Source organism: Ostrea edulis, chromosome 1 (genome assembly GCF_947568905.1).
Source record: "Ostrea edulis chromosome 1, xbOstEdul1.1, whole genome shotgun sequence".
Lineage (NCBI taxonomy): Eukaryota > Metazoa > Mollusca > Bivalvia > Ostreida > Ostreidae > Ostrea > Ostrea edulis.
The window spans coordinates 59,502,776-59,530,569 of NC_079164.1; the positions used below are offsets into that span (position 1 = coordinate 59,502,776).

The window sequence follows — 27,794 nt, forward strand, 5'->3', positions numbered from 1 at the left end:
AGGTTCTCCTATACCAAAATGTAAATTTCATTATCCCAGGGGTAAGGGTTTTGGTTCCAGGGTGAGGCCAAAATTATTATTTTGGTTATTGTTTTTATCTTTTGAAAGACTTTTTAAGTTTGCTGATAAGGTGTGAAAACTAATTGCATATTTAGGAAAAGCAGAAAAGGATGTACCAAAATTGTTAATGTCGCAACCCCTAAATTGTTTTTACTTTAGGACGGGTCCAGATTCATCATCGTGTTCATGTTGCTATATTATATCATGTCCTTCATCAGCAGAGGTACTTTCGGAGGCATTTAAGTTTTAAGAACACATATCTTGTTTTATACTGTTTCTGAATATCAAAATTCAGCTTAGATATCCAGAACAGGATCCCCCTCTCCCCCCCCCCCCCCCCCCCAGATATCCTAGATTTCATAACCTTTGGGGCTAGTTTTTCTTAAATTTGAACTGATACTCAGGTGACCATTAAAGCCTGTGGGTCTTTTATTAACAAAAACTAAAGATAACGAACAGTGGTCAATCTCATAAATCCTAAAAACAATACAAAACCAAGAGTAAGGCAGTGTAATAATGAGCCTTGCAATAACGAATGTTGTTACAAGCTATGTCAGCTGGAAACGTCAACAAACGAAATAATTTAAAGCTGTGAGTTTTCGGGTCGTATAGGAATCTAATGAATATTTGAAGGTATATTTGGACACAAGTATAGTGGGGAAAATGTTAAGATTTTTTATATTGAATTTATAAGACGGTGATGTAAGAATGCAAAGATATGATATCTCAACCGTGCGCATTTTTTTGTGCGCCGTAAATCGTGAGCTATTCTGATCACCTTTTGTGTGTTGCCTGTCTGTCCGTCTGTCTGTCCGTAAACTTTTCACATTTTCATCTTCTCCAGAACCACTGGGCCAATTTCAATAAAACTTGGTACAAATCAGTCATGGATGAAGGGGATTCAAAGTTTGTACAAATGAAGGGCCATGTCCCTTTTAAAGGCGAGATAAATACGAAAATGCAAAAATAGGTTGGGGTCATTTAAATAACCGCTGAGCCAGCTGGACATCAAATTCACATGGCAGTTTTCTGACATTTTGTTAAAACCATGGTCCCCGGGGTTAAGGTGGGCCACAATAGGGGATCAAAGTTTTACATTAAAATATATAGGAAAAATCTTTAAAATTTTCTTCTCAAGAACTACTGGGCCAGAAACGTTTACATTTGCATAAAAGCTTCCTGACATAGTGCAGATTCAAGTTTGTTAAAATCATGCCCCCCCCCCCCCCCCCCCCCGGATGGGGCCACAATAGGGGATCAAAGTTTTACATGCGAATATATAGGGAAAATCTTTAAATATGGGCCAAGGTGACTCAAGTGAATGATGTGGATCATGGGCCTCTTGTTATTGGTTATTGGAAGTAACCTTAATTTTGTCTCTATAATGCGGGCTGTAAGCAGATATACCTTTGAGTGCAGTGCCAGGTCACCTATGGACATCAATCAGCAGAGCTAATTTCCCACCTAAGGCTGGTTGTGTCAGTAGCATACCGATCAATTCACAGGGACTATTTTAAATTATCGTGTTTCCAAACCACTAAAGTACAAATCAACAAAATCATCAACTCTTACTCATTACCACCTTATTTCTGCATTCATTTCGCCGCTCGCTGCCATGGATATTACGATGAATAGAATGAGCAGTCCCTGTAGAGGTGACAAAGGAGAACGAGTTGAGAGTATATAAAACAAGGACCGGTTCATTGGCTTTAAATTTCCAGTATCCTGAATTATAACTACGACAATGGAGGAAATTAAGAGCAGGTTTGAGGGGAAATGGCAGTGTGTGAAAACAGAGAACATTGAATCGTTTCTGGAGGCTATGGGTAAGTTTAAAAAATCACTCAAAATAAAAGACAATATGTCTAATTTTAAGAAAATGTTCATCGAATTTCAACATTCCATGTTATTGATAAGAAATAATGATTGATTGTTCTACATGTATATTATAAATAGACTTAGAATATTCAAATACAACTAAAATTACCCCAGAACCCAAATGTTGTAGAGATTTTAACACTTTCAAATATTTCGGTATATGGCGGCCATTTTGAAAATGGCGGCTCAAAAAAAAATTTGATGGTGGAAATGGACTTGGGGTCACTAAATTACCCTAGAAATAGAATTTGGTTGAAATCCGACAACCTTGACTTTTTGACGGTTTTGATATATGCCATATTTTTCAAATCGTAAGATGTACTGTGATTATATTAAGCATGCGCATTTTTTGTGAGCAGACCCTTCCAAAGATACCAGATTTCTTAACCTTATGAGCTTGACATTTGACCTAGTTTTTGTAAATTTTCCAAAAAATTAAATCTACTGATAGAATCTTCAAAAACATGAAAATAGATTTATCGGAGAAATATATTTTAAGAGGAAATGGTCAAAATTAAGAAATTTTGCGATTTTTAAAAATTTGAATCAAGCGCAATCGGAATTACAGATGTACATGCATAAAAAAGTAGTCAAAGAGAATATTAATTGTAATTAGAAAACTACATTCCCTTGATGTGAAATGGTTTACAAATTACATGAATTAAAAAATGAAACCAGTTTCTTGATGAAAAGTACATACAATTAGCAACAATATGATTATTTTAGCAATTTCTATCAATTTTGATCGTGATCGGTACTTTTCTCTCTCATTTTATTCAAATCTAAAATACCTAGCGATATATATGTATCTGAAATTTGGTCATTTCGTTTCGATTTAATTTTAAAGATATTTGTCGAATATATGTTGGGTTTTGTTTGGGTTTTTTTTTTTTTTTTGTTTATTTTGGGTTGTTTTTTTTTTGTTTTTGTTTGTTTGAAGATTTCATTCGTAGATTTTAAAAATATTAACATATAGCATTTTCAATTTCATTTTTACTTTCTAAAAATATTTTAAGAACGTCAATCTGAGTCTTTTAGGTATGTTGTACATATATTAGATATTCATATCATGCACCAAACAAGCGAAATGTGGACTCCAGAATCTCTTATTTGCAAACAAAACACTTTTTTTAAAAAATCTTTTCGAGGAAAGTCACACAAAAATCCTAGAAAAGAATTGAGAGATTGTATTACTTTTTCGATGGTGAAATAATGCTTCATACGAGGTGCTTAAACAAACCATTAAATTTAGTGAAATGAGCCACCTCAGGCGACTCTTTGTCGTAGGTGACCGTTACCACCCCCACCCCACCCCACCCCCCTTCCCGAGACGTAAGTCTAATAGATTCCTAATATAAGAATAAAATGCCTTGGTATATTGGATAACTTATATTCTAAAGGAGTAGGCTCACGATGGGTCAAAATCGGTCCTGTCACAGAAATTAATGAAATTGGTGGAATACAATTCCAAAATATTTTGTAAATATGGCATTACAGTGGGTCAAATGTCAGAATGCAATTTTGTCACAAAATAACATGGGAGCTCCTTCATGTTTTCCATGCACATCAACACATTGCCTTAATTAGATATATTTTCTTCTTATCAATGAATTACAAATAATTGTTATCTAAATAAATATTATAGTTTGAACATGTTTCTCGTCAAATATCATATATATATATAATATTGTAGTTAACTCTCTGGCTTCGACAATCTTGTTTGAATTTACGTTACGTCTCTGTGGGACCTTATAACGTCACCAACAATTTACTGATTGACGTTCCCGCGACAATTATATCAATTATTTCGACTCTTGTAATAATTAAATTGACCTTTACTGGAGATACTTGTTGTATTTTTAAAAAAAAAATTATTAGAAATATCCATAAAATGACCGTATTCATAAAATGGAAAAAAAAATCGTATTAATTTAGAAAATGCGTGTACAACTCCCTTGTAAAGACAATGTTTCGTCATTACTATATCATAAAGTTAAACACAAAATCTAAAATATGATTAAAACTCTTCTGACATCGTATTGTTGTACTCAACCTATATATACCCAACAGGTTATCAATTGGGTTCGAAGGTGCCAAAACAGTTGCTATAATGCAAAAATGTACAAAACGTATTTCTGTATGAATACATACTTTTTAATTTCCAATTTCTAATCAGAATAGTTTTACAAATAAACAATATGCATCTTAATGCCTTTTATTAATATGTCATAATGAATTCAAAAGTTTGGAGTAAAAGTATCTAGTATGTTAACGATTTTATACCAAGAATACATTTTAATTAATTGAAAATTAAAACATGACGTAAATTATTGATTTCTTAAATCATTTTCATAAAGGAATATTAGAAAAAGCAGATGTGATCTACAACTAAATTGCACTGCATGTGATCTTTACAGACAGACATGAATGAGTATATATTGAAATGAAATATATGCTGCAATGTAGTATAACATAATTGTAATAATTATATATAGCTCTGGTATATCCAGGCCCAACTCTCTATTTTGTATTGCTTATAGGAGTTATGAGATTGATCACTGTTCGTTATCTTTCCTTTCATATGCATATCATAACATTCTCATGAAGTATGAATCATTCCTCATCTACATTGTCTCCACTGTCATTGTCATCAACAACCCGTAGCATATCGCTGACGTCTCAGTTTTTAAAACCGAATTCAATGCCCGAGCTGTCCATGCTCCAAATACCAGATGATTGAAGATACAGAACTAACGACAAAGTGACATTCTGTAAAACAAAATATAAGCTATATGCCAATACATGTAACAGAACAAAATATTAAAACTTCGGACGCCATTGGTATGAATTCCCATATTGATTCTCGGGGCACCCATTTGAAGAAATAAAGTTTTTCAATGAATATTACGATATCAATGTATTAAAAACTTTATATTGTTGCCATATTCAGAATCTGAGAGGAACTACTATTTGCATAATATTAGATCTACATTCTATCAGGATTCTTTTCATATCAATTACGATTTCCAGCTCAGTGATTTCTTAGGTTATTTTTAAAAAGGTTTCAGATACATGTTTTTAATTACTGTGTCTTTCAACGGACATTTTGTATATGGCAGAGTGGTCCTAGGAATAAACTACATTGTCTAATCTTCTCTGAGAGAGAGAGAGAGAGAGAGAGAGAGAGAGAGAGAGAGTATGAGCAAATATAAAATTCATTTATTTAATGTAGGCCTTATTTCAAATTCAAATCAATCACACCAAAATTATAATTATTTGAATTTTAAGAATCTCAAAATATTTTATCATGGCATAATTAAAATCCATCCCCCATAATTAAAATGTAGATGACAGGTCCTTGGTAATGAACATAAAAACCCACACACGTATATATGAATATGTCATTATTTCAGAAAATATGCCATTAATTATTAATTCATTATTCAATCACAGTTAATAAATAAACATGTTATACTCATGGGTTTTTCCATTATATGCTTTAGATACCGGGAACTCCTTTTTCAAAGAGTCGTTTCTGGTATTTAGAGAAATCATAACTTTCACTTTAGGCTTGTAACTGTATAACTAGATCGATCGCATATGACCTTATATATATATATATATATATATATATATATATATATAAACGCATCATTTGCAATAAATAGCAATACACATAATTAGTAAATATTATATAAAAGAATATTGACTACAATTTTCCAACACTTACATTGTAAATATGACAAGCGATAATTATGAAGGCTATCTAGCTGTACAGGCTCTGATCGCTTTAGATATTAAATTAGTTGATAAGAATTATAAATTGATAATGTTGATAATTCTTGTTAGATAGTAAATATGCATTTCAATATTGATACTGCAAATCTGACATAGTGAACATTTTATGTGCATATCGTAGCTCAAAAGTGGCCGAGAACTGTGAAAGCAAACCCAACTATCATTTGTGAAAATTCCGTGTTTGACTAGACTATTTAGTATTTGTGTACAACGAAGACCTGTATGAAGTTTATGTATTGTTTGATATCAAATATACTTACTTCATGTGAACAGCTCCTTGTTTTCAGTTTTTCATTCTTCTTTCAAATAGACCACACCGTGCGTCAATGTTTGTGACGATCACAACTTTTTCGTCAGTTGACATTCACGACGGGGTTCAACTAATTACAGTAAACGTATTGTAAACAATGTTTCTTTATTGAAATTAATCTAATCTCGGACATACACTTATAAAATGACGTTTTATCACCTCATATATTAAAATTGAGACTATTTTGTATCGTTTTGTACGGTATTACAAGCATATCCCTTATAATATGTAAAATATGTTGAAAATTGGTTGTATTCTAATAATTAACAAATGTTTATTTTTTAATATTAGCACAGGTCAGGACCAGTAAAATATTTTCAAAATTTAATCTCTATGATGATATTTTAAAATTGATGTCATAATGCACTCGGTCCATGGCTGTGCTTTATATTATGTTTGAGCATTTTATTACAAAAATGTGGTAATTTTAAGCAAATTCTTGTTTTTCATGATGTTTGGGACAGTAGATCTCAGATACACCAGTGCAAAATTCCAAAAGTTTTACCACTCTGATAAACTATCATACATAGGCTATCCTTTATGCAGAAAATAAATTGTTGAAACTTTTATTCTAATTTTGGACGTTTCCATTGGCCAATTTTGACCCTTCGTGGGCCTACTCCCAAACATGTGTGGACTTAGTAATATATGGTACGAAGGAGCAAAGTAAATGAAAGGGTGATAACAAATGCAGTCAAGCAAAATTTTATGTATCATTTTATTGAGATATTGCCAGTTGCAAGTGATAATATTTCTAGCTCATCCAAAGGTACAATGTATAGAATTTTAAATTTCAAAAACAAATTTTGGCCTAGAAATATGTTTGGAAACAGTGTGAATAAAAAAAATTAATTTAAAAAACCAAAATTAAACAAACCCACACACACACACACACAACAAAAACCCCAGCAGTACCCCAAACCTACCCCTAGAAACAAACTGGCAGGTGGTCTAACATATCATATAGTAAAAGACTGTGTTTTATGTAACGAATCAAAGCTTGCTGCCGAATTTCGTGATATAATGTTACCAGTCAACAGTGGATGCTTACTCTGCACATGCCCCTACTCTGGTATGTCCGTGTTTGCTTTTCTCTTGGTTTTGTTTTCTTTTTGGTATTCATGGGATTAATCACTGTTGGGTGTCTTCTTTTGCTCATATCAGAGTGCAGTCTTCTGTTCAACAAAAGAAAAGAATATACTGTAGAAGATGAAATATGATAAAATTTCATGAAATTAAGTCATCTAGTAATGTTCAAACAATTCAATAACTTGGTATGACCTATGAGAAAGGTTTTAGCAAGTAAGCTTTTCAGATCACCCGTTGTCCGTCGGTCTGTTTGTAAACTTGTCACATTTTTGACTTCTTTTCCGGAGCCACTGGGCCAATTTCAACCAAATTTTACAAAAAGCATTCTTGAGTAAAGTTTGTTGAAATGAAGGGGCCATATCCTCTTGAAAGGGGAAATAATCACGAAAATGTAAAAATAGGATAGGGTCGTTTAAAAATATTGTTTTCAAGAACCACTAAGCCAGGAGATCAAAGTTATACATTCAGATATATTGGAAATTGTTTTCAACAATCTTCATTTCAAGAATCATTGAATCAGAAAGTTGAAATTTACATAAAAGCTTCCTGACATAGAGTGAATTCAAGTCTGTTCAAATCATGGTCCCTGGGGGTAAGGTGGGGCCAGAACAGGGGATCAAATTTTTATATGCTGGTATATGTAAGAAATATGTTTAAAAATATTTCTCGAACTATTTAAGCTAGGGCTTTCATATGTTGTATATACACGTTCCTTGCGAAAGACCTTTCATGTGATTCAATGATGTGTGATCTTAAAAGCTTGTGACCTTGACCTGGAAATTTGACTTACTTTCATAAAAACTTGCCCATTCAATATGTACTGAACTATCTAACTTAAGGGTAGATCTTTCATATCTTGTATATAAAAAAATTATTTTCACCCCTCTTAGATCCACTAAAATTTGTACGAAAATAATTGGATCATCACGTATTGACAATATGCAGATCTACAAATGGCAATGAAGCAATCTACAAATCTCAAGTCTTTTCGATAAGCCATATCGTTGGAGAAGCTTTCACAAGATTTTGTGACAGACAGAAGGACAGAAAGTACAAAAATAATATGCCCTCCCCTGGATATAATAGCTACATGTATAATAAGTTAAACGGAAATTAATAATTGATTATTCATATTTACAAACTATGTATTATAAAAGATCGACACACAAGCCAAAAGGCTATATTAATCTCGCTCTCATTATGTTACAAGTGAGAAAATCTTAGCTTGTTAAGTGGGTTTGAATCCTATTGGAAACTTTAACACCTCGTTTATATCCCCTACTTTTCAAAATATGAATTTTCACTAAATAATGTTCTGAAACAGCTTTCGGTTGCATTATTTCATTATTACTCGTGTGACATATGCATGAAATTATTGGAAGAATACATGTTTTAGGTTAGTGTGTTGGACCTCTTAAAAGAACATATTTTGTATATATATATGTAGGTGTGAATATGATTAAACGGAAGGCTGCCGCCCAATTTAAGCCAACTCAGATAATTTCGGTAAAGGACGGGAAGGTGGAAATCCTACGGAAACTGCCGATCAAGGAAATTCGACAAGAATTCGTACTAGATCAGGAGAAGGACATTGTCGACGATGATCACAAATTCAAGGTTAGTTGGTTTAGTAATTCTATGGGGACAATTCACACACTTGTAGATGCGTATTATTTTTCGATATAAAGATTTGACCCCAGTATTTATGGCGTGCAAAACGTTGCTATATTCGATAATCTTATGATGTATGTTCAATATCTTGTGATGTATGTTCGATAATCTTGTGATGTATGTTCAACATCTTGTGATGTATATTCTAAATCTTGTGATGTATGTTCTAAATCTTGTGATGTATGTTCTATAACTTGTGATGTATATTCGATAATCTTGTGATGTATATTCAATATCTTGTGATGTATATTCGACAATATTGTGATGTATGTTATATAACTTGTGATGTATATTCGATAATCTTGTGATGTATGTTCAATATCTTGTGATGTATATTCGACAATATTGTGATGTATATTCTATGATCTTGTGATGTATGTTCAATATCTTGTGATGTATATTCGACAATATTGTGATGTATATTCTAAGTCTCGTGATGTATGTTATATAACTTGTGATGTATATTCGATAATCTTGTGATGTATGTTCGACAATATTGTGATGTATATTCTATGATCTTGTGATGTATGTTCAATATCTTGTGATGTATATTCGACAATATTGTGATGTATATTCTAAGTCTTGTGATGTATGTTATATAACTTGTGATGTATATTCGATAATCTTGTGATGTATGTTCGACAATATTGTGATGTATATTCTATGATCTTGTGATGTATGTTCAATATCTTGTGATGTATATTCGACAATATTGTGATGTATATTCTAAGTCTTGTGATGTATGTTATATAACTTGTGATGTATATTCGATAATCTTGTGATGTATGTTCAATATCTTGTGATGTATGTTCGATAATCTTGTGATGTATGTGGATTAATTGCATTGTGGGTAATTTGACACACCAGCGTTCTATTAGTAACGACAATTTTCATTGGTTGGAAATAACGAAATTATCCGATGATGCAAGATTTTATTTAATGCTAATGACATGAAATTCAAAAGGAATTAAGCAAGAAACCCTTTGCCAAAATTGTAAATTTCATGATCCTAAAGTAGGGCTTTTAAAATTGGTACTAGGGTGGGACCAAAATTTGAAATGTCTTTGTCATTTGAAGGACCTCTTTAATTATTCTGATACTATATAAAATGAAGCAGAGACATATGAAACTTTGACAAAAGTTAAATGTATGCATATATAGGAAAACAGAAAGGAATTAACCAGAATTTTGAATTTAACCCCTAGAGTTCTGACTCTAGGACCACAGGCACCTGAAGTATGGATACTACCCCCACTACCACCACCCCTTTTTAAATAATTTCTTTTTTTTGCGGTGATGATTTCTCTGAAATAGAAGGTCAATCTCTATAGCTTACAAAAAGCGTGAAACGATTATAAAAATCGAAAGAGGGATGAGATAGGCAGGGAATCGACACTTTTCGGAGAAATCATCGCCGCAAAAATATCAATCGGGGGAGGGGGGGGGGGTAAGCAGTATTCATATTTCAGGTGCCCGTGTCTAGGACAGGTCTTAAGAAGTCATACAGTGTTATATCTAACATACTACTGTAGGCTATCATATTTTGCATCACCGGATACTTTCGTTATTTCCAACCAATGAAAATCGTCCTTACTTTAAGAGTACGCTGTTGCATCATATTACCCATAATGCAATTATTGCACATACATCACAAGATTATCGAACATACATCACAAGATATAAAATATACATCACAAGATATTGAACATACATAACAAGATATTGAATATACATCACAATATATTGAACATACATCACAAGACAGACCCGTAGGAAGCAATTTCACTTGTGGGTGGGGGGGGGGGGGGGGCACCACACCAAAGTAATTATTTACGACAAAAAAGTGATATTGACAAAACAATTAGTAAAATGATAACTGCATAAATATGTTCAAGCATTGAGGTGTACGTCATGTACATAAATCTAATTATGTACATAGAATCTAATTAGTTTCCCAGAAAACCCCTCAACTTTAATTTTAAGTTTTGTTTGTAAAATCTTTTTGTTTTGTTTATATCTTTATCATTTTGTTATCAATCATTTCTGAGTCATAAGGTATTTAGTACTCGGTAAACTTTCCAAAAATCGCCAGTCTGTGTTCACTTTCACTTACGAACTCCTCAACTATTTTTTCTGGATTCAGTTCATCAGTCTCATTTTTATGAACATGCAATAAAAGCAAATTGTTTGTTCGTATTTGGCTCATTGTTGATCTCAGTGATGTTTTCAATCTTTTCAAGGCGCTGAATGAGCGCTCACTGGTAGCGTTAGTTGCAGGAAGTACCAAAATTAGTTTGAGAATTTTGAGGATCTCGGCAAACAGACTTTTTTTCATTTGAATGTCTTGAAAAATTCAACCACACTTGGTGTATCTGGCGTAAAGTCTTTTGGCAAAACAGTCTTTAACATTATAAACAGGCAGTGAAGATCCTTTGGCTTCAAATCTGTATCATATAGGGTCGTGACAAAATTGAATTCTTCTTCAAACGTTTGACCTGTGCAAGCCTTAATTACGAGGTTTTCAAGATTAACACAAGCTTTGTAACCTGGTTGGTGAAATCTAGATTTTATGCCAGCTAAAAGCAGATCTAATGCCTCGTAGAAATCTTTCCTATACATATCTGCACACGATGAAAAAGTATGTGCTGCTGTCCCATCATCAAGTTTACGAGGAATTTTGCGTTTTCTAGGAAGAACAGGATCATCGATGTTCATCTGTTTTGCTTTTTCAACAACTTCCTCGTAAAACTGAGTGAAGATTGTCTCATCTCGGAGACTTTGCAAATCACTCATTGTCGTTTATGCCATTTTTTGACCATCACTCGCCGAGAGATTTGGAGCCTGCAGAGCCCTTGCCAGATTATCACTATAACGTAAAAGTTTTTCACTCAGTAAACACCCAAAGAAGAAATCAAACCTGCACATATAAGCAGCCACTCCCCTAATTCTGTTTCTCATTTCTACCTCAGGCACGTATTGGAAGCTTTCATCCCAAACATTTCTTAGAATTTCATAGTTTGACAAAATGCTCAAAAATGTGTCGGCTTTTATTGTCCATCTTGTGGGACACAAAACTATTATTCCCGCTGACGTTTTCTCTAGATTTTGGGCATTTTTTAATGTATTGAAAATCATCTCCCTTCTTGGAGATTCTTTAATCAACTTTGTTATATCCTTTGCAATGTCCAGGGTGTCTCTAAGCAACTTACATCCCTTAATAGAATCACTGCAAGCTAGGTCAAGAGCATGACCATAACAGTGTATCTAAAGGGCTCTGGGTTCAAGTGCACGAATTTGTGTTGCAACACCTGTCTTTGAACCAGCCATAGAAGCAGCCATGTCATAACACTGGCCTCGTACTTTGTTGATAGACAGATCGAACCTCAAAAGAGCATCTTTAATTGCTAGGGTTATTGAATTAACCCTAATGTCAGAAAGACAGTACATCCCTAATAAATCTTCATGAGCGGTAAAATTTTGATCAACCCATCGAATGCATAAAACAAGTTACTCTTTGTTGGAAATATCTCGTGTTTCGTCTGCCATTATTAAAAAGAATTCAGACTATTTGATGAAAGCAACAATTTGTCGCAAAACCTGCAACCCCATCACCTGCAAAATTTCATTTTGTATATCTGGAGCAACATACTTATTTGTCTTGTGTTGTAGCCATTCCTGAAGCTGGGGATCGCGTTTCGCCTCTAGCATGAGAAGTTGATTAAAGTTCGAGTTTTTCTCGTCTTTGTCACCCCGAAGAGCAATTCCTTGTCGAGCAAGAAACTTCAAAATGTTTGTGATTTTAAGCAAATTCTCCGTTAGACTTCTTCTCGACTTCGTACGTCTTTGAAAGACATTCTCCAACATCTTTAACCTCCTCCTTTATCGTAAAATCCCTTTCCATTGCAATCACTTTTCTCGTGTGCGGCGAATTTTGTGGTTGCTTTTTTCCAGTTTTTAAAACCACTTGATATGAAAGCTTTTTCTTTCTTGTGACAACTGAGAGTCTTCTTTTGAAATGATTTTATGCAAGGAAAACAGAATACAACATCTTTGATTTCTACATAATGTAACCAAGATCACCTATCAAACCATGAGGCATTGAAAGATCTTATCTTTTTACCAAACTCTTTTGCTGGAAAGAAAATATCCCGTGGCTGATTTGGGGTACTACCGATCTCTAGTGTATGCCATTTTTCATGTACAACCTGGGCCTTTTGAACTGGTATTTCTGAGATATCATCTTCTGAAGAAGAAGAAAAATCAATAAAGGAAGCAACCTTAACATGTTTGTCTGTTTCTTTGTTTGCAGTTTCCCCCAATTTACCTGTTTCAATAGACTCCTCATTTGTGTTAGACTCCAAGAGTGGGGAAGGACTATCTTGTGATTGTTTTGGTTCAAATGAGCGATGAGGTTCAGAATCCTCAAAGGATAACTACGAACGCTTTGAAAGAAGTTCCTCATGCTTGTGAATACAGGCAACAAAATGATTAGGTGTCCAACCATCTATTTTTGTAGCAATTGTTTCAGTCCACATGATGTGGATAGCATCCTGATATTCTTTAGCATCAGCACGGTCAAGAGGAACAATAAGCTGATTATGATCTTGTCTGTTTACACCAGGGTTTTGCACCTCGGGGAAAATCGACATGATTGGTTTCTGCAAAACGTTAGAAGCTACGAACATATGTAAAAGGCTTGAATAGTAACCGTTCTGGGTTGTTTTTATTGTTTCCTTTTGTAACGAAGCAATCAAATCACCAGTAATTAAACACTCTTCTGACAGGGAACTTTCAAAGACATATTGAAGTGAACTTTTGTTTGTGGACATGGTCACAAAAGGGTTTTCATTCGTGTAGCGCTTCAGGTTTGAAACAAGTTCAAACACAATTCGTACCCTCATTTCCTTAAAATTGTCCTCATGTCCAAACACAAAAAAAGAAAGAGTTCTGAATAAACAATTCCCATCACCATATATCTGAATCGGGATAAGCTCAGAGGGAGCATCATTTGGATAAAGCTCTGAGGAAACAGTATCTTTTCGAATATTCGAAGTTGGGATATTAAGTATGCTTGTTGGAAGAGGATATTTCTTAAAAATTTGCCCTTTGTTTCTAACAAGAAAACTTAGTGCTCCCCATCCCTTTTTTCCTGCATTCCTTGCCTCTTCGTGCACTTTTTCGAAAAATGTCTTTCTTTCGTCCGTCTGGGCATACATTGTGAAATATAATCAAAGTTAAAACTGTGCGGAAGGTTGATCTTACACTGATACGATAGTGTCTACTCTTGGACCAAGAATGAAACAGGTCTTGACAGCCTGAGACTTTACAAGCTTTGAAAAAGTTGTTACACGTCATGACCTACGTCACATTGGGGGTGTTACGTCACTGATAAATAGTACTTCACACATTGTCTGGTTTACCTATACCATAAAAACTGTGATGATAAAAAAGTCAACAATTCATCATATTAGCTTTACAAAAAGATTTTAAATATATACAAACGTTGAACTGGTATTAGGGCAGTTGGGCATAGACATTTTTGTATCAAGACGAAGTTTCTATGAACAAGCTATCCAATGAATTATTAGACCTTGGGTGGCAGGGGACAGTTTCTTTGGTTTTGAAACATGTGGATAGGGGGTATACACCAAAGTCAGATTATGACAGACTAATGAAAAATCATATTTCCCTTTTATGTCAATACTTGTATTTCATATTAGTGTAGTTAATAAATTATGACCCTAAATCACATGTAATCTATAAATACTGGTGCTGGTGCACAAAACATGCTCCGAGCAGGTTCCCCCTTTTTGCTTTGATTTTCCCTCATTTGGGCTAATCCGCACCACCCCCACACCATCACAGTACCAAACATGGGGATTTAGACACTGTGCACAATCAAGAACCCTATCTTGCCCTTCTCAAAAATCTACCTCTCATATGGGGCCACCCACCTTCCCTCACAGCTACAGACCTTTTGCTAGACCCTGCATGTTTTCACCGGAATTTCTTCAGCAACTGACCACGTGTCTTAGTTTCGTATTTGCACCCATCTATATGCTAGGAATCATGGTGACACCTACATGTTGTATATCAACATTTTTATTAAGCACTCAGCTACATTTGACATGCATCCTAAAATTATTGTATACATTTTTACACATGTAATATCACTTCAAATATGGGGTATTTCCATTTTTTTTAAAAAAGTTGACCGGGCCTATACTGCGAAACTGTCCCCTGCTACCTTGAAAGTTAGTCAAGGTCACACATATTAGATACCTTTTGATCAGTCGTCCCTTGCGAGATTTTTTCACTCGTATGAGTCGTCAGCAAATGCCGGTAAAGGACTTTAAACTACACTAGTGCCGGGCACTTGGCAAAGGAACAGTCACTACATTTCATAGGTTTGACGCCAGATGCGGAGCTGGGAACGAGAACCGAACCATTACCTCATGATTACGATCTTTTGGATGATGCCCTAAGAAATGTTAAGGCATTAAGTGCTTTTCATAATATTTTTTTTTTAATTTAAGCTAAAGGACAGTCACACTGACTGACTCTGAGTCTCATTGAATTAAATGAACTTTCTGCTTAAAAATAATTATACATTACACTATATGTGAATTTTACTATATGTACTTTTTTTTGAAAAATATTGGCACCCCCCCCCCCCCCACCCCGGTTACTACGGCCATGCAAGATATTCAACATACATCACAAGATATAGAATATACATCACAAGATATTGAACATACATCACAAGATTATCGAATATAGCAACGTTTTACACGCCATAAGGATTCATGTTTAATAGTATTTGTCTATACGGGCATAATTCTGGCATCATGAGACAAAAGCTTTAATAACTATAGTTACATAAAATGGACCGCAATTATTCAAACTCTATTTTATGAAATAATGTCATTACATATATAATAAAGATTTGAAAAAACTTTTGTACACAAGTACATAATGTAGTTTTTAGGGCCTGTTCAAACAGATCATTAATATCAATGTAAAATATTACTTGAAACTATCTAGTATTCCTAAAGGTTCACCATTCTGACTGAATACAAGCAATGGTTGTATTTTGGTTGTCTATGCGTTGTCATTCTAACTGAATACAAGCATTGGCCGTTTGGTTGTCTATGTGTTGTGATTCTGACTGAATACAAGCATTGGCCGTTTGGTTATCTATGTGTTGTGACATCGAACTTTCATAGTATCTTTATACTGCGATATATACTCATATTCAGAGACTGTGCTATGCAAAAAGAAAAAAAAATGGATATGTGCTCATTGTAAAAATATTCATGTAAGCATTTGCTCCTGCTCTGACAGTGTATATACTCACATGTGCAAGAGGAAAATAATTTTCTGCTCTTTTATGCAAATCTGGTCGAATGACCGTGTAGTTAATTCTTGCATTCACAAACATATCGCATCTTCGTGATTTGTTGAAATCTATGTTATTTGTCATTTGATCTACACGTAAGATGTATTAGTCTTATAAATCATTGTATTGGGAGAAAGTCGTCTAAGTTTTTGAACTTGTGCCTAATACTTTTGTCAATGAAATAGTTTCAATTCAATTCATGTAATTGTCTTTTTTTCTTGCTTTATTACCACATGAAGAAAAAAAAAAACGTAAAAAAAGCATGAACATGTCAGATTTAGGGATGAAAAGGTCAATTCTCCATTCTGTAACGCCCTTATGAAAACATTCTGATAAAAATTGTTCTTTAGATGTTCTTTTCTTAAAAGATTTGCAACTTCACAGCTGCAGAATAAGCAATCTAATTAAAATTAGATCCTTTGATCCGGTCACGTATATCACGTGTAGCGATATACGTGAGCGGATCAAAGGATCTAATCTTAATTAGATTGCAGAATAAGTGGAGCTGTTTTTATTTTTTAATTCATTTTTTCTTCTTCAAATTTTCTTTATGATGCAATGTGATTGGTTATTTTGCATCGTGATGTCATACTATTGGTTTGATTTTATATAATTTAATCATTCACATATATATATATATATATATATATATATATATATATATGAATGTAAATTTTGAACACTTTTTATAGGCAAAGCTCACATATTCTGACGGAAAGATAACAGTGGACTTAAAATCGGCGGACGGTAAATCTAAAGACAACGTCATTGTACGAGAGATAGAGGGAGATAACCTCATTGTAGTAAGCCATTTAAAAATATTCCGTTTTCAGAGAAGACAAATTATATTTATATTAATACTAGTGTGTTTCTTGTTGATAGTATTTCAATTACTTTAAAACGTGCCACACTGAACCTATTATAATTCGTTTTATTTGACAGTCTTAAGAGGTAGAAATCAACTTCTAGAACAAATATAGAATATACATGTATAATCATAATGTAGTATCTATAAATACTTCAGTTTTTAAATAGTTCAAAATGTATTACGTTTCAGACGGCAATATGCAACGGAGTCACGGCCAAGTCAACATTTAAGAAATCCTAATCTGGTGGACCATTTATTTTTTGTACTTGTGGTACTGATGATTTTTTTTTACTGGTAGTTAATTTGTTTTTGTGCAACTAATAATAAAGACATTATCAGTTCGTTCGCCTCTGTACTTGCTGTTACTTACGTCAATGGTCAAAATTATTAGAAAGCTCGAAGAACATTGAACAACCTAGTAGAGTCTTCGCACGTCGACCCATTATTTACTGCATTGGCGATCCAATTTGCTCGTCTCGAGGAGTGTTCCTAAGATCCAAGAGGCTCAAGTACACATCATCATAGGATTCACTGCATTTCTTGAAAATGTTTTTAGACGGTCTGTACACCCTTTTCCGCAAGACCGTTAGATTGCGAATACAAAAGTGAAGAAGTTATGTGTTCAATACCATATTTAACAACAAACGCTTTGAATTCACCACTGATGTATTGAGAACCATTATCTCTAATCAGAGTGTCAAAAATACCATATCTAGCTATGTTCTCTTTTACATGTTTACTAACACTCTGAGATGTGGTGTCACGTTTATTTAAGTGACACGACTTCAATAAAAATACCATATCTAGCTATGTTCTCTTTTAGATGTTTACTAACACTCTGAGATGTGGTGTCACGTTTAAGTGACGCGACTTCAATGAAGTTAGAATAGTAGTTCCCCATGATCATGTAATGAAATTCATCCAGCTCGAATAAATCGATGGCTACCTTGCTTCATGGAAGAGAAGGTAAGGGGTGTGTCATCATTGGTTTCTCCTGTGGTCTGCGTTGATACGAGTAACATAAACACGAGCTGCAACGGCTCACCGCATCCTCTATCTGGTTTTTCTATTCCTAATTATGTTGCATCTGGGTCCACTGTCAATCTCCAATTCCAACTGTGATCCCTGTACATCAAAGGTAACAGTCCGATTGCTATCAGCACTTGAAACGGCATGCACATTTTCAGTTGAATTTTTCTTGAATGCTGTATAAAACTGTTGTACCATGCTCTGAACAAAATGTCACAAACATCCTCCACGGGTTCTTGAAAGTCTGAGTAGTGAACTTGACGTTGTGGTGGCTTGCCAGGGCCATGTCCACGTCTACGATTCGGTTGTCCTCTGGGCTGTTGATGATGTCCACGTCTACGATTCGGTTGTCCTCTGGGTTGTTGATGATGTCCACGTCTACGATTCGGTTGTCCTCTGGGTTGTTGATGATGTCCACGTCTACGATTCGGTTGTCCTCTGGGCTGTTGATGATGCTGTGATCGACCTTAACATAGGGGTAACGCTTTGAAGTGTCCTTTAATGCCGCATTCGTTACATGAATTGTTAAATGCTGGTCATTGACCGATAGCATGATGTTTGGTACATTTTTCACAATAGGTTAGGGGTATTTTCCTTAATATCTATTAGGTCCAGGTTTCAGTTTTGGTTTGAAAGAGCGAGCATAGTTCACAGTTGGATTTTCTGTAAGAGTGTCAAGATGAACCTCTGTAAGCTCCACTTTTGCCTCCAAGTCCGGGTAACTTTGTCTAGAGTCAGTTCTACCGCAGGAATTTCCATCAACTTTTCAGTACGCATTCGATCATTCTCACCATTAATGATCATGTCACAAATGAATCCTTTACAAATGTACGTTGTTCTCCATACTTACAGAAATCAGGTTTTTTAAAGTTCAGAAATGTAGTCCATTATGGTCTTATTACCACGTTTGTTGTTCAGGACTGTTGAACTTGCGAAATACGCTTTCGAAATCACCTTTTCCCTTAAAAATGTGAATTTTTGAAAACATTTAAAGAATCTAAGCCCTCATTGAATCCGAATTTTAAATTTTTGTTTCAGATCCCACGGATGATTTCACATTGTATCTTCTCGACATGCCATTTCGAATAGTAGAACATTGTACCGATAACCATCCCAATTATGTTATTAAATGCAGACAACAAGTCATTAATGATTTAACATGTGAATTATCAAGGCTATACAATAAGAAAAAGGCTTACATTCATAAACTTACCAGAGACACCCAAGCGAAAATACATGTGTATGTTACAAAAACCTACTAAGAACTAAATCTTGATATACTACATTGTACCTACCAAAAAACGCACGAACATAAAACTCAATCGAGATGGATGGACAGGGATAAATACACGCCCCTTTGTCAATCGTGATCAAACCCTAACTTGATGGTACAGTCATTCTCTATCAGATGAGGACACGTTTTCCGACCATGCATAACATACAATTTGGTCTGCAAATTATGCAGAAAAGGCTTTTTGTCATGCAATTAGCACATTTATTCACTGGCCATTTGTTATTATGCTATTGGGCTGGTTCTTGCCCGCTTGTTTAATATTTGTCTCTTTCGACACATTTCTCATTTTCATTGCATTCTTTGAGTTTCACACTACATATACGAGGGCTGTTAGATATGTAAAGTGTATTGCACAATATCTCAAAAGCATTCGACTCAAATAGTGAAATGAACATTACATCCCTTCAAAGTATTATCCGCGGTTTGAAATACACAATTTCAATCTCTGAATGAAAGGTGAAGATAACGAACAGTGATCAATCTCATAACTCCTACAAGCAATACAAAATAGATAGTTGGGCAAACACGGACCCCTGGACACACCAGAGGTGGGACCAGGTGCCTAGGAGGAGTAAGCATCCCCTGTCGACCGGTCACACCCGCCGTGAGCCCTATATCCTGTTCAGGTAAACGGAGTTATCCGCAGTCAAAATCAGTGTGCCAAGAACGGCTTAAAGCTGACATGAATTAATAAATACGTACACCTTTCTCATCTTATCCGCCATATTTATTTCAGGTAGCCTAATTTACTCTACCCGTATATACCCCAAATGTGATTGTCACACCTGAGTGATTTTTCTAGGTGGACTCGACCAGTGCACATCTCCGATAGTAATATATAGGGAATGAGAAACAAATAAAATAACATTTTAAAACATTATGCTTTGCTCAAAATTACAAAATATTGATTGTATACTAATGCAACATTCTGGAAGTTTAGATAAGTTAGACAAAAATGCAAAAAAAAAAAGAAAGAAAAAAAAGCTTTTCTTGCATAGTTGTAAGTGCATGCAAGTATTTGCATTTTCTAATAAAATAAATGCGGATAAATCATTTGTCAATTACATACTGATAGAATGGAATAGGCAAAGAGCATAAAATATATTATTTATATAAATTCTTGCAAAATAAAGGTGCATGCCATATGCATAATATGCAATGCACAGGGTATAATCGCCAAAAAAAAAAAGTATCAAATACGGGCGTCTATTCAACAGGTATCGGAGATGTGCACTTACCGAAAATATTAGATTCTCTTTATTCTGATAAATCCACGAAACAAAATGATAAACTCCATTTGTATCTCGTTAGAACTTTACAACACGTTCTCATTCCATTATACAGACTGCGACACACTTCACCCGTGCCAAACAGTGTGTCTTCAATCAGGGAAGATGTCAGAGTCGAAAATTTTTCCTGTATTGAATGCTTGTCTGGTCGAGGTTTTGCAGTTTATAGAAATGGGGAATCTAATATCTGGTTGGATATATTGCGTGCACAATTCAAAATTTCTCGATGATCATATACAAACTTGGATATACAAATAAGGGAATAATGATCGAAAATATACATCTGTGTGCAAATGCGTGTATTACATTTGCAATCCATAATAAACAGTTCATTACACAAAGACACATATGAAAGGAAATTTATAAACGAAAATATGGTTTTGTTGTCTCTTTTGGAACCACTTAATTATTTACGGTCTCTGTATGTCCATATTCATTGAGAGAGAGAGAGAGAGAGAGAGAGAGAGAGAGAGCGTCCTACTTCGATTTATAATATATCATTTCACAGAAGGAAAGAAAATTGATCACTTATATAAATGTAAGCTTTCAAGCATTAAAAATTTCCAGCTATTAAAAAATTTGTGATTGACAATATATTGGAAACTTACAGGAGTTGATGCTTATAATTGAATTCATTACAAATTCAAAAAAAAATTAGTTTGAACTGTGCATGTAGAAAATACTGACTTTGTATGTTAGAATAACGGGAAAAAAGTAAATTGTCAAAAAAGTGGGGAAAGCAGACCAGCCTTCCTGCCCACCCCAACCCCCTGTTTTCGTGCCTGAAACAACATATCAATTCGTGTTGAAAGAAAGGCGCATATCTACATTTCATTAAATTCCAAAGCAGCTCGAATTTATGTGTTCCCCTATTAATTATTTTGTATGCAAGATTCGTTCCCAAATTTAGAATCATGCTTTCAGTCAGAGCAGAAATGAATTCATGTTGAAGTATATCTAGTTTGAATGCAAATGTTGGGTTCCTTCTTTTAATTTCATCAGACTCATTAGAAACCCCTCTCCCAAACTATGCAGCTTTGTTTTTATTGATATCTAAATCGGTATAAATGAATCCGGATATAAATTATATAACGTTTTTTCGTGATCATATAGATATTGATACTGATAATGAAAAAAGAAAATGTTTATACTCTTGCCTTCTGCATATCCTACTAATGCATTACAGTATATTGACATTGTATCATATCAAATAAAAGCTCAACACGAATTTTACTGATTTATGCATACTAACATCTTATCGAATACATTTGAATTTGAAATTTCTACGTACAGCGGTATGGCCATTGCGCCAGATCTACGAAATGAAAATATTTATGAATAAATTACACTCAAGCCTCAAAGTAATCATTATGGCATGTTACAGAAACGTTAAAACACACAAATGCTATAGTCCTGCAATGCATGCATGCGATTTTTCTGAATACATGTATTTATGTATTCATGAATGAAGTTCCTACGCTTGAAAATATCTTGGTCTTTATGCATTTTGTTTTGTGATTTTGGTTTACCATTCCTTACACTGTGTAAATGAAGGAAAACTTGGTAAAGGGTGCAATTCTACATGCACCATACAATTAGTATACATGCATGTGTTGCAAAACAAAATGTACATGTAATAACCAGACATGTATCGTCATTTTTCATGAGGGGGGGGGGGGAACGGGGGGGGGGGGGGGATGGAAAATTGGATTCTTCAAAATTTCTTGCCATTCAAAATAATAATTAAAAAAGATGAACGAAAACAGCAATAAAATAAAACAATTCACCCAAACAAACCAAGATGTTTTGTCCGATGTCCAAAGTCCTAATGTGGGGTGAAGGGTTAAAGAGTCTTTTACTTTGACTACCTCAATAATTTCCCCCCCCTACACTTCATTTTCTTCAGTCGTTGGGGGTCGGATGGGGTGGTTAGAGTCCTCTACTATGAGTGCCTCATATCTTCATTTTCTTAATTGGTGGTGGTGTGTGTCTTCTACTATTATATCAGAACTTTCAAGCTGGGGAAAGTGGGGGAGGGGTTGTCACTCAATGTATCTTTTATTTGCATTACAAACTAACAAAAAATGGATATTGTTATTAAAGGTGGGTGACAGACACTCTTGTCCTCTCCCCTTGATGTTTGATAACGACGCATAATGTGATAAACTCGATTATTACATTTTGCATTAGTACAATTTGCGTCGAGTTCGACGCAGAATGTAATAACGCAAAATGGCATAGATATATAAGATCTATTGAGCGTCAAATTAGCATAAAATGAAGTAATTGAAAATAACATTATTTAAAAATATGTTTAATTTTTAATTAATGCGTGCTTTAATTAAATGAATCAAATAAATCTGTATTATCAATTAATGAGAGAATATTGAGTTACTAGTACTGTCCTCTTTTTATTGAATTAACGATATCAATTGTCTTAATAAGAGCACGATTATTACAAGATCATCGGTTCTCTCTCTCTCTCTCTCTCGTCGTTATCTCTCTCTCTCTCTCTCTCTCTCTCTCTCTCTCTCTCTCTCTCTCTCTCTCATCCCATACACTCGTATAGTGTTGTATATGCAAATTTATGTACCTAAATGATTTCCTGATTTATAAATCTGCAATACTCTGACCAGTAAATCATATGGTATAAGGATTCATGCACAATACAGGGTAAATATTATACTCTGATACTTCCCCTGATTGAAGATAGCTGATCGGCACGGGCTAAGTGTGTCGCAGTCTGTACAATGGACAATGTTGTTTACTGTTGGAATGCAAATGGAGTTTATCGTTTTGTTTCATGGATTATGCAAATAAAGGGAGTTTTAATACTACTTAGAGTATTTTCGACAAGTGTACACGTACATCTGCGGTCCTTTACAGATATTACGAGTAGGCCCAGGTAAATAGTCGTCCGCATTCGATGCGTTTTCATGGCGAGCATACATGCCATTTTTATAAGTACAGTAGCATTTATGTCTTTGCCTTTTACTTGAAGTAATTGTAAACGGTATAGATTGTATATTCTTTGCTTATTCCATTTTATCAATAGATAAAAGATGAAATATTTCTCCGCATTTTTGTATAGTTTTGACATATTTACTGCAAACGTACGCACGTTCACGTAAAGTAAAGGCATTCTATATATATTTATCCAAATATATATATTTAGAATGATTTACTACTGTATGATATGTTTATTATAATTTTGAGCACTGCGTGGTGTTCCAAAACGTGATTTCATTTCTTGATGTCCTATAAATTAGTATCGGAGATGTACGTGTTACCTGTCGAAGCTACCCGCACAGGTAAATCGAAGACACTGATGTGAAGTGAAGCGTAGCAAAACTCGTCCCCTTATATACCATACGAACCCTGATACATATAACAATAGAATATCCAACTGATATGGCGGATTAGCAGAGAAATATGGCGGACATATAGAATTATACTATATTTATTAATTCATGTCAGCTTTAATTAACAATCGGTATGAAACACGTCAGACAGCATTTGACCCAATGATAGGTTGTATTGACCAACTAGATCGTTATAACGACCATAGAATTTTCGAAATGCTGATTTCAATCTAGACTGTTGAAACCCCTGTACCATCAATTTGTTTGTCTCAGTAGCTTACCTCGATTTAAAAACTTACTATACGCAGAACAAGTTCTTGCATATCGAATCAGTTGAGATATATAAACACCATATGCAGGTGATAATGGAATGTTGCTATATAAATATGGGAAGTTGACGATGGAGAAACTGAAATCATCCCGTTTGTCATACAGTTGAGTTGTCAGTTTGCCGCTAATGTCTGCTTTCAATAAAATATCTAAGTATGAAGCAGAAGTGGACGACTCTGTGGTGTCCTTTATTTCGAGCTCACAGGGATATATCAAATTGATATATGAATGAAAGTTATTATTGTTAATGGACAAAACGTCATCGATATATCGAAATGTCGAATTGAAGGCCACAGCGAGAGATTTTTTCTTCTCATGTAGAAGTTTTTGAATAAATTCTGCTTCATATCAATATAGAAACAGGCCAGCTAACAAAGGAGCACAATTCGTGCCCATGGGAATTCCAACAGACTGTTGGAAGACCTGATCACGAAAGACCACGAAGATATTGTCAATGAGGAACTCTAGCATATTTTTTTAATTTCAACTTCAGAGTACTTGTGCGTGGAATCAGAGTGGTGTTTAACAAAGTAAGTTTTTGAATGACTGATCACTAGATATGAATATTTCTGTTTTCCATTTTTGTAGAAGAAGCAACTGTCTATGATGTCAAAAAATCTAGTCTTTAATTTATCATAAGGAATCGTCGTGTATAGTGTTGAAAAGTCATAGGTTTTAATGTTATTGATTTGGGGAAAATTCTGCGATTTCAAGTTTACTAAAAGTTCTTTAGAATTTTTTAGAATCCACATTTGATTAACACCACTTCTGGCATATCTAGTCGCACAGTAAGTTTGAAGTGTCTCCTTCACAGCTCTTAATATTTTCGTGAGGAGCAACGATATGGGCTTGGTAGAGCACCTACTTGATCCAGCAATGTATCTTTGTTTGTAAGGGTTTTTATGTAGTTTAGGAATCCAGTATAGGTATGGTAACTCATATTCATTCAATCCATTGACTGGGATACTAAATGTGTCTAAAACTGAAGCATGGTTTTGAAGAACTTCATCTTTTAAAAGGGCAGTTGGAGTACAAGTACGATTACCAAAAGTGGAATTAATGCCAAGTTCGTTGAAAACACAGTTGTAATAATGAGCCTTACAAACAAAGACAATGTTGTTACTAGCTTTGTCAGCTGGAACCAAAACATATTCCTCATGTAACCTATCTAATTATTTTATCACTTCTGGTTTACTAAACACAGAAGGATAGATGGTACGTACTTTTGTTTTCATATGTCTAATGCGGGATTTTAATATTCCTCTTATGCTTTGAATCCATTCTGACAATGTATCAAGTTCTTCTTTTTCATATTTAGCCCATCGTCTGGCATAATCTTCGACAGAATTCATAATAGAGATGAAGTTCTATCGCCAATTAAAAGACCGAGGTTCTCTGTATTTAGGACCTTTAGAATAAGTGATCTGAGGTCCTCGTTTTCAACTATATCAACATCACCAGTAATGGCATGTCCAGCTGGACTATAGTTGAAAGAAGATGAAGAACAAGAACACGTTGGTGGATTACGTATAAGATGGTCTACATCTAGGCACTGCAAAGTTTGTTTATAATTAAAAAGTTTGGATGCAGTAGTAGAAGTATAGCTGTAGGAAATACAGGGTGTAGACTTGAACTTGAAATAAGTTGGAATACACGACTGAACCCTTTTATGACGAAGAATGTTGCTTATGTTGACGGCATCTATTCCTTTGTTTGTAAATTGGAGCTTAAGAAACTGGTGGCATGATTTGGAAGGAATATCATCCATGACCCGTACTGGTTTAAAGAGCCTGTGATGGGCAATATCCATGATCATAGAGTTCAGTTTATATTCAGGTGTTGAAAAATCCAAGTATAGACTAGCCATAGCTTCTTCAAATAACGTGTATAAAACTCTCAATGGAACAGAGTAAAGTTTTGTACGAATATGATGTGGACCTAATTGTCTGTTGACGTAAGGCAAAAGTGAATCAAACATGACATCATTTATACATTATGTACTTGGTATTTTATATGAACGATGTCCATGACTGCGTTTCCGTCTTTGGTTATTGGGAAAGAGTCCCATCACATTCACGTTATTTCCTTGTGGACTAGTCAAATTTCCCACATCATATACATTATCATTGCATTCATATGGAAATGCAGTGCCTAGGGTCCTGATCCAGTGATCCTCTCGTTGTCTATGAAAGGAATCCATTTCTGAATTGCGTCACGGTACGCTGATTTAGGTAGACATCTGAGGCACTGACTGCTGACTGAGCCAAGGGCTTGTCGAGACTTGTAACGACGACCAGAAACTTTTTAAGTTTTGTATAAAGGAAAAAGTCGCATGGGGCTAGATCTGGAGAGTATGGTGGGTGTGGCATGACGGTAACCTTCTCCGACTTCAAAATTTGCTTCACAAGCTCAGATGTACATGTATGTGATGGAGCATTATCATAAAGTAGGCGAACATACCTAAATCCTGACACAGGGCGTCGTTTATGATAATATTTCTTGAGCTTTTTTAGTATAACATCTCGGTAATCACCCTTTCTCACTAAAGGGAGTCAATTGATGTTACCGGTCGATCAGCTACGAACGGAAACAAATATGAACTAACTGAATACGTTTTATGGAAGGTTACATGTCTAGCCCAAATGTACACATATAAAAATCACCATGGTCTACGAAGTTTTGAAATAATGTCTCTGTAAACCCTCTGAATCGATTCTTACGTTACTGTCGCCAAGTCGATATAACCGAAGTTAGACCTACAGTTTTACCTAATAATTCCGTTTCCGGTTATATATACCATATTAAATTAAAAATATGCCATTGCATCTTTAGAAAAACGTTCTTTTTAAATGAAACTGCATCATCCATAACGTGCAACTCCAGTGAATACGTTTGTCGCCAATGTTAAAATACATACGTTATCGCTTGTTAAAACTTGACACAATGCTGCTAACGAATGGACTTTTTAAGTATAATAAAGGTCAAAATAAATCCATTATAATCGTACTCAAATAATGACTACACGACTCTCTTAACTTAAGAGTAATTCTATAGTTATCATATGACCAAATCACAGAATTGGATAGTTTGATTTCCTTCGATACATACGTTACCTATATATTTTAATAAGTGAATAGTTCCTAACAACATCTGTTGAGCCAATATTTGATTCCTGCTGTATATTGAATTACTATAAAAATGAAATAGAACGGTAAAGAGTAGTTATTTTCAAACGTTCAGTGAAAAATTGCTGTTATCTTACATACGTTACCAATACTTACGTTACCATAATTACAAAATTGTGGCTATAAACATATAACCAAATGCAGTTTGGTATTGTATCACGTGACTTATATTCAAATACTGACAGCCATTTGCAAAAAAAGTTTATTTGTCGCGAGAATTTGATTTGTAAGA

General features: G+C 34.6%; 1 protein-coding gene across 1 annotated transcript; it reads left to right on the forward strand.

The window, feature by feature from the left end:
* The first annotated feature begins 1,587 nt into the window (after window positions 1–1,587).
* Window positions 1,588–17,416, forward strand: LOC125649498 (fatty acid-binding protein homolog 6-like). Its single transcript, XM_048877075.2, has 4 exons — window positions 1,588–1,886; window positions 8,583–8,752; window positions 16,898–17,008; window positions 17,263–17,416. The coding sequence occupies exons 1-4, from the start codon at window positions 1,805–1,807 to the stop codon at window positions 17,311–17,313; spliced, it is 414 nt and encodes a 137-aa protein (XP_048733032.1). The 5' UTR covers window positions 1,588–1,804; the 3' UTR covers window positions 17,314–17,416.
* The last annotated feature ends 10,378 nt before the right edge of the window (window positions 17,417–27,794 follow it).

Coding starts and splice junctions, on each gene's coding strand:
- LOC125649498 (XM_048877075.2), top strand. CDS start 1,805: ATGGAGGAAATTAAGAGCAGGTTTGAGGGGAAATGGCAGTGTGTGAAA. Junction 1,887..8,582: donor ATCGTTTCTGGAGGCTATGG/GTAAGTTTAAAA, acceptor ATATATATGTAG/GTGTGAATATGATTAAACGG. Junction 17,009..17,262: donor AGGGAGATAACCTCATTGTA/GTAAGCCATTTA, acceptor ATTACGTTTCAG/ACGGCAATATGCAACGGAGT.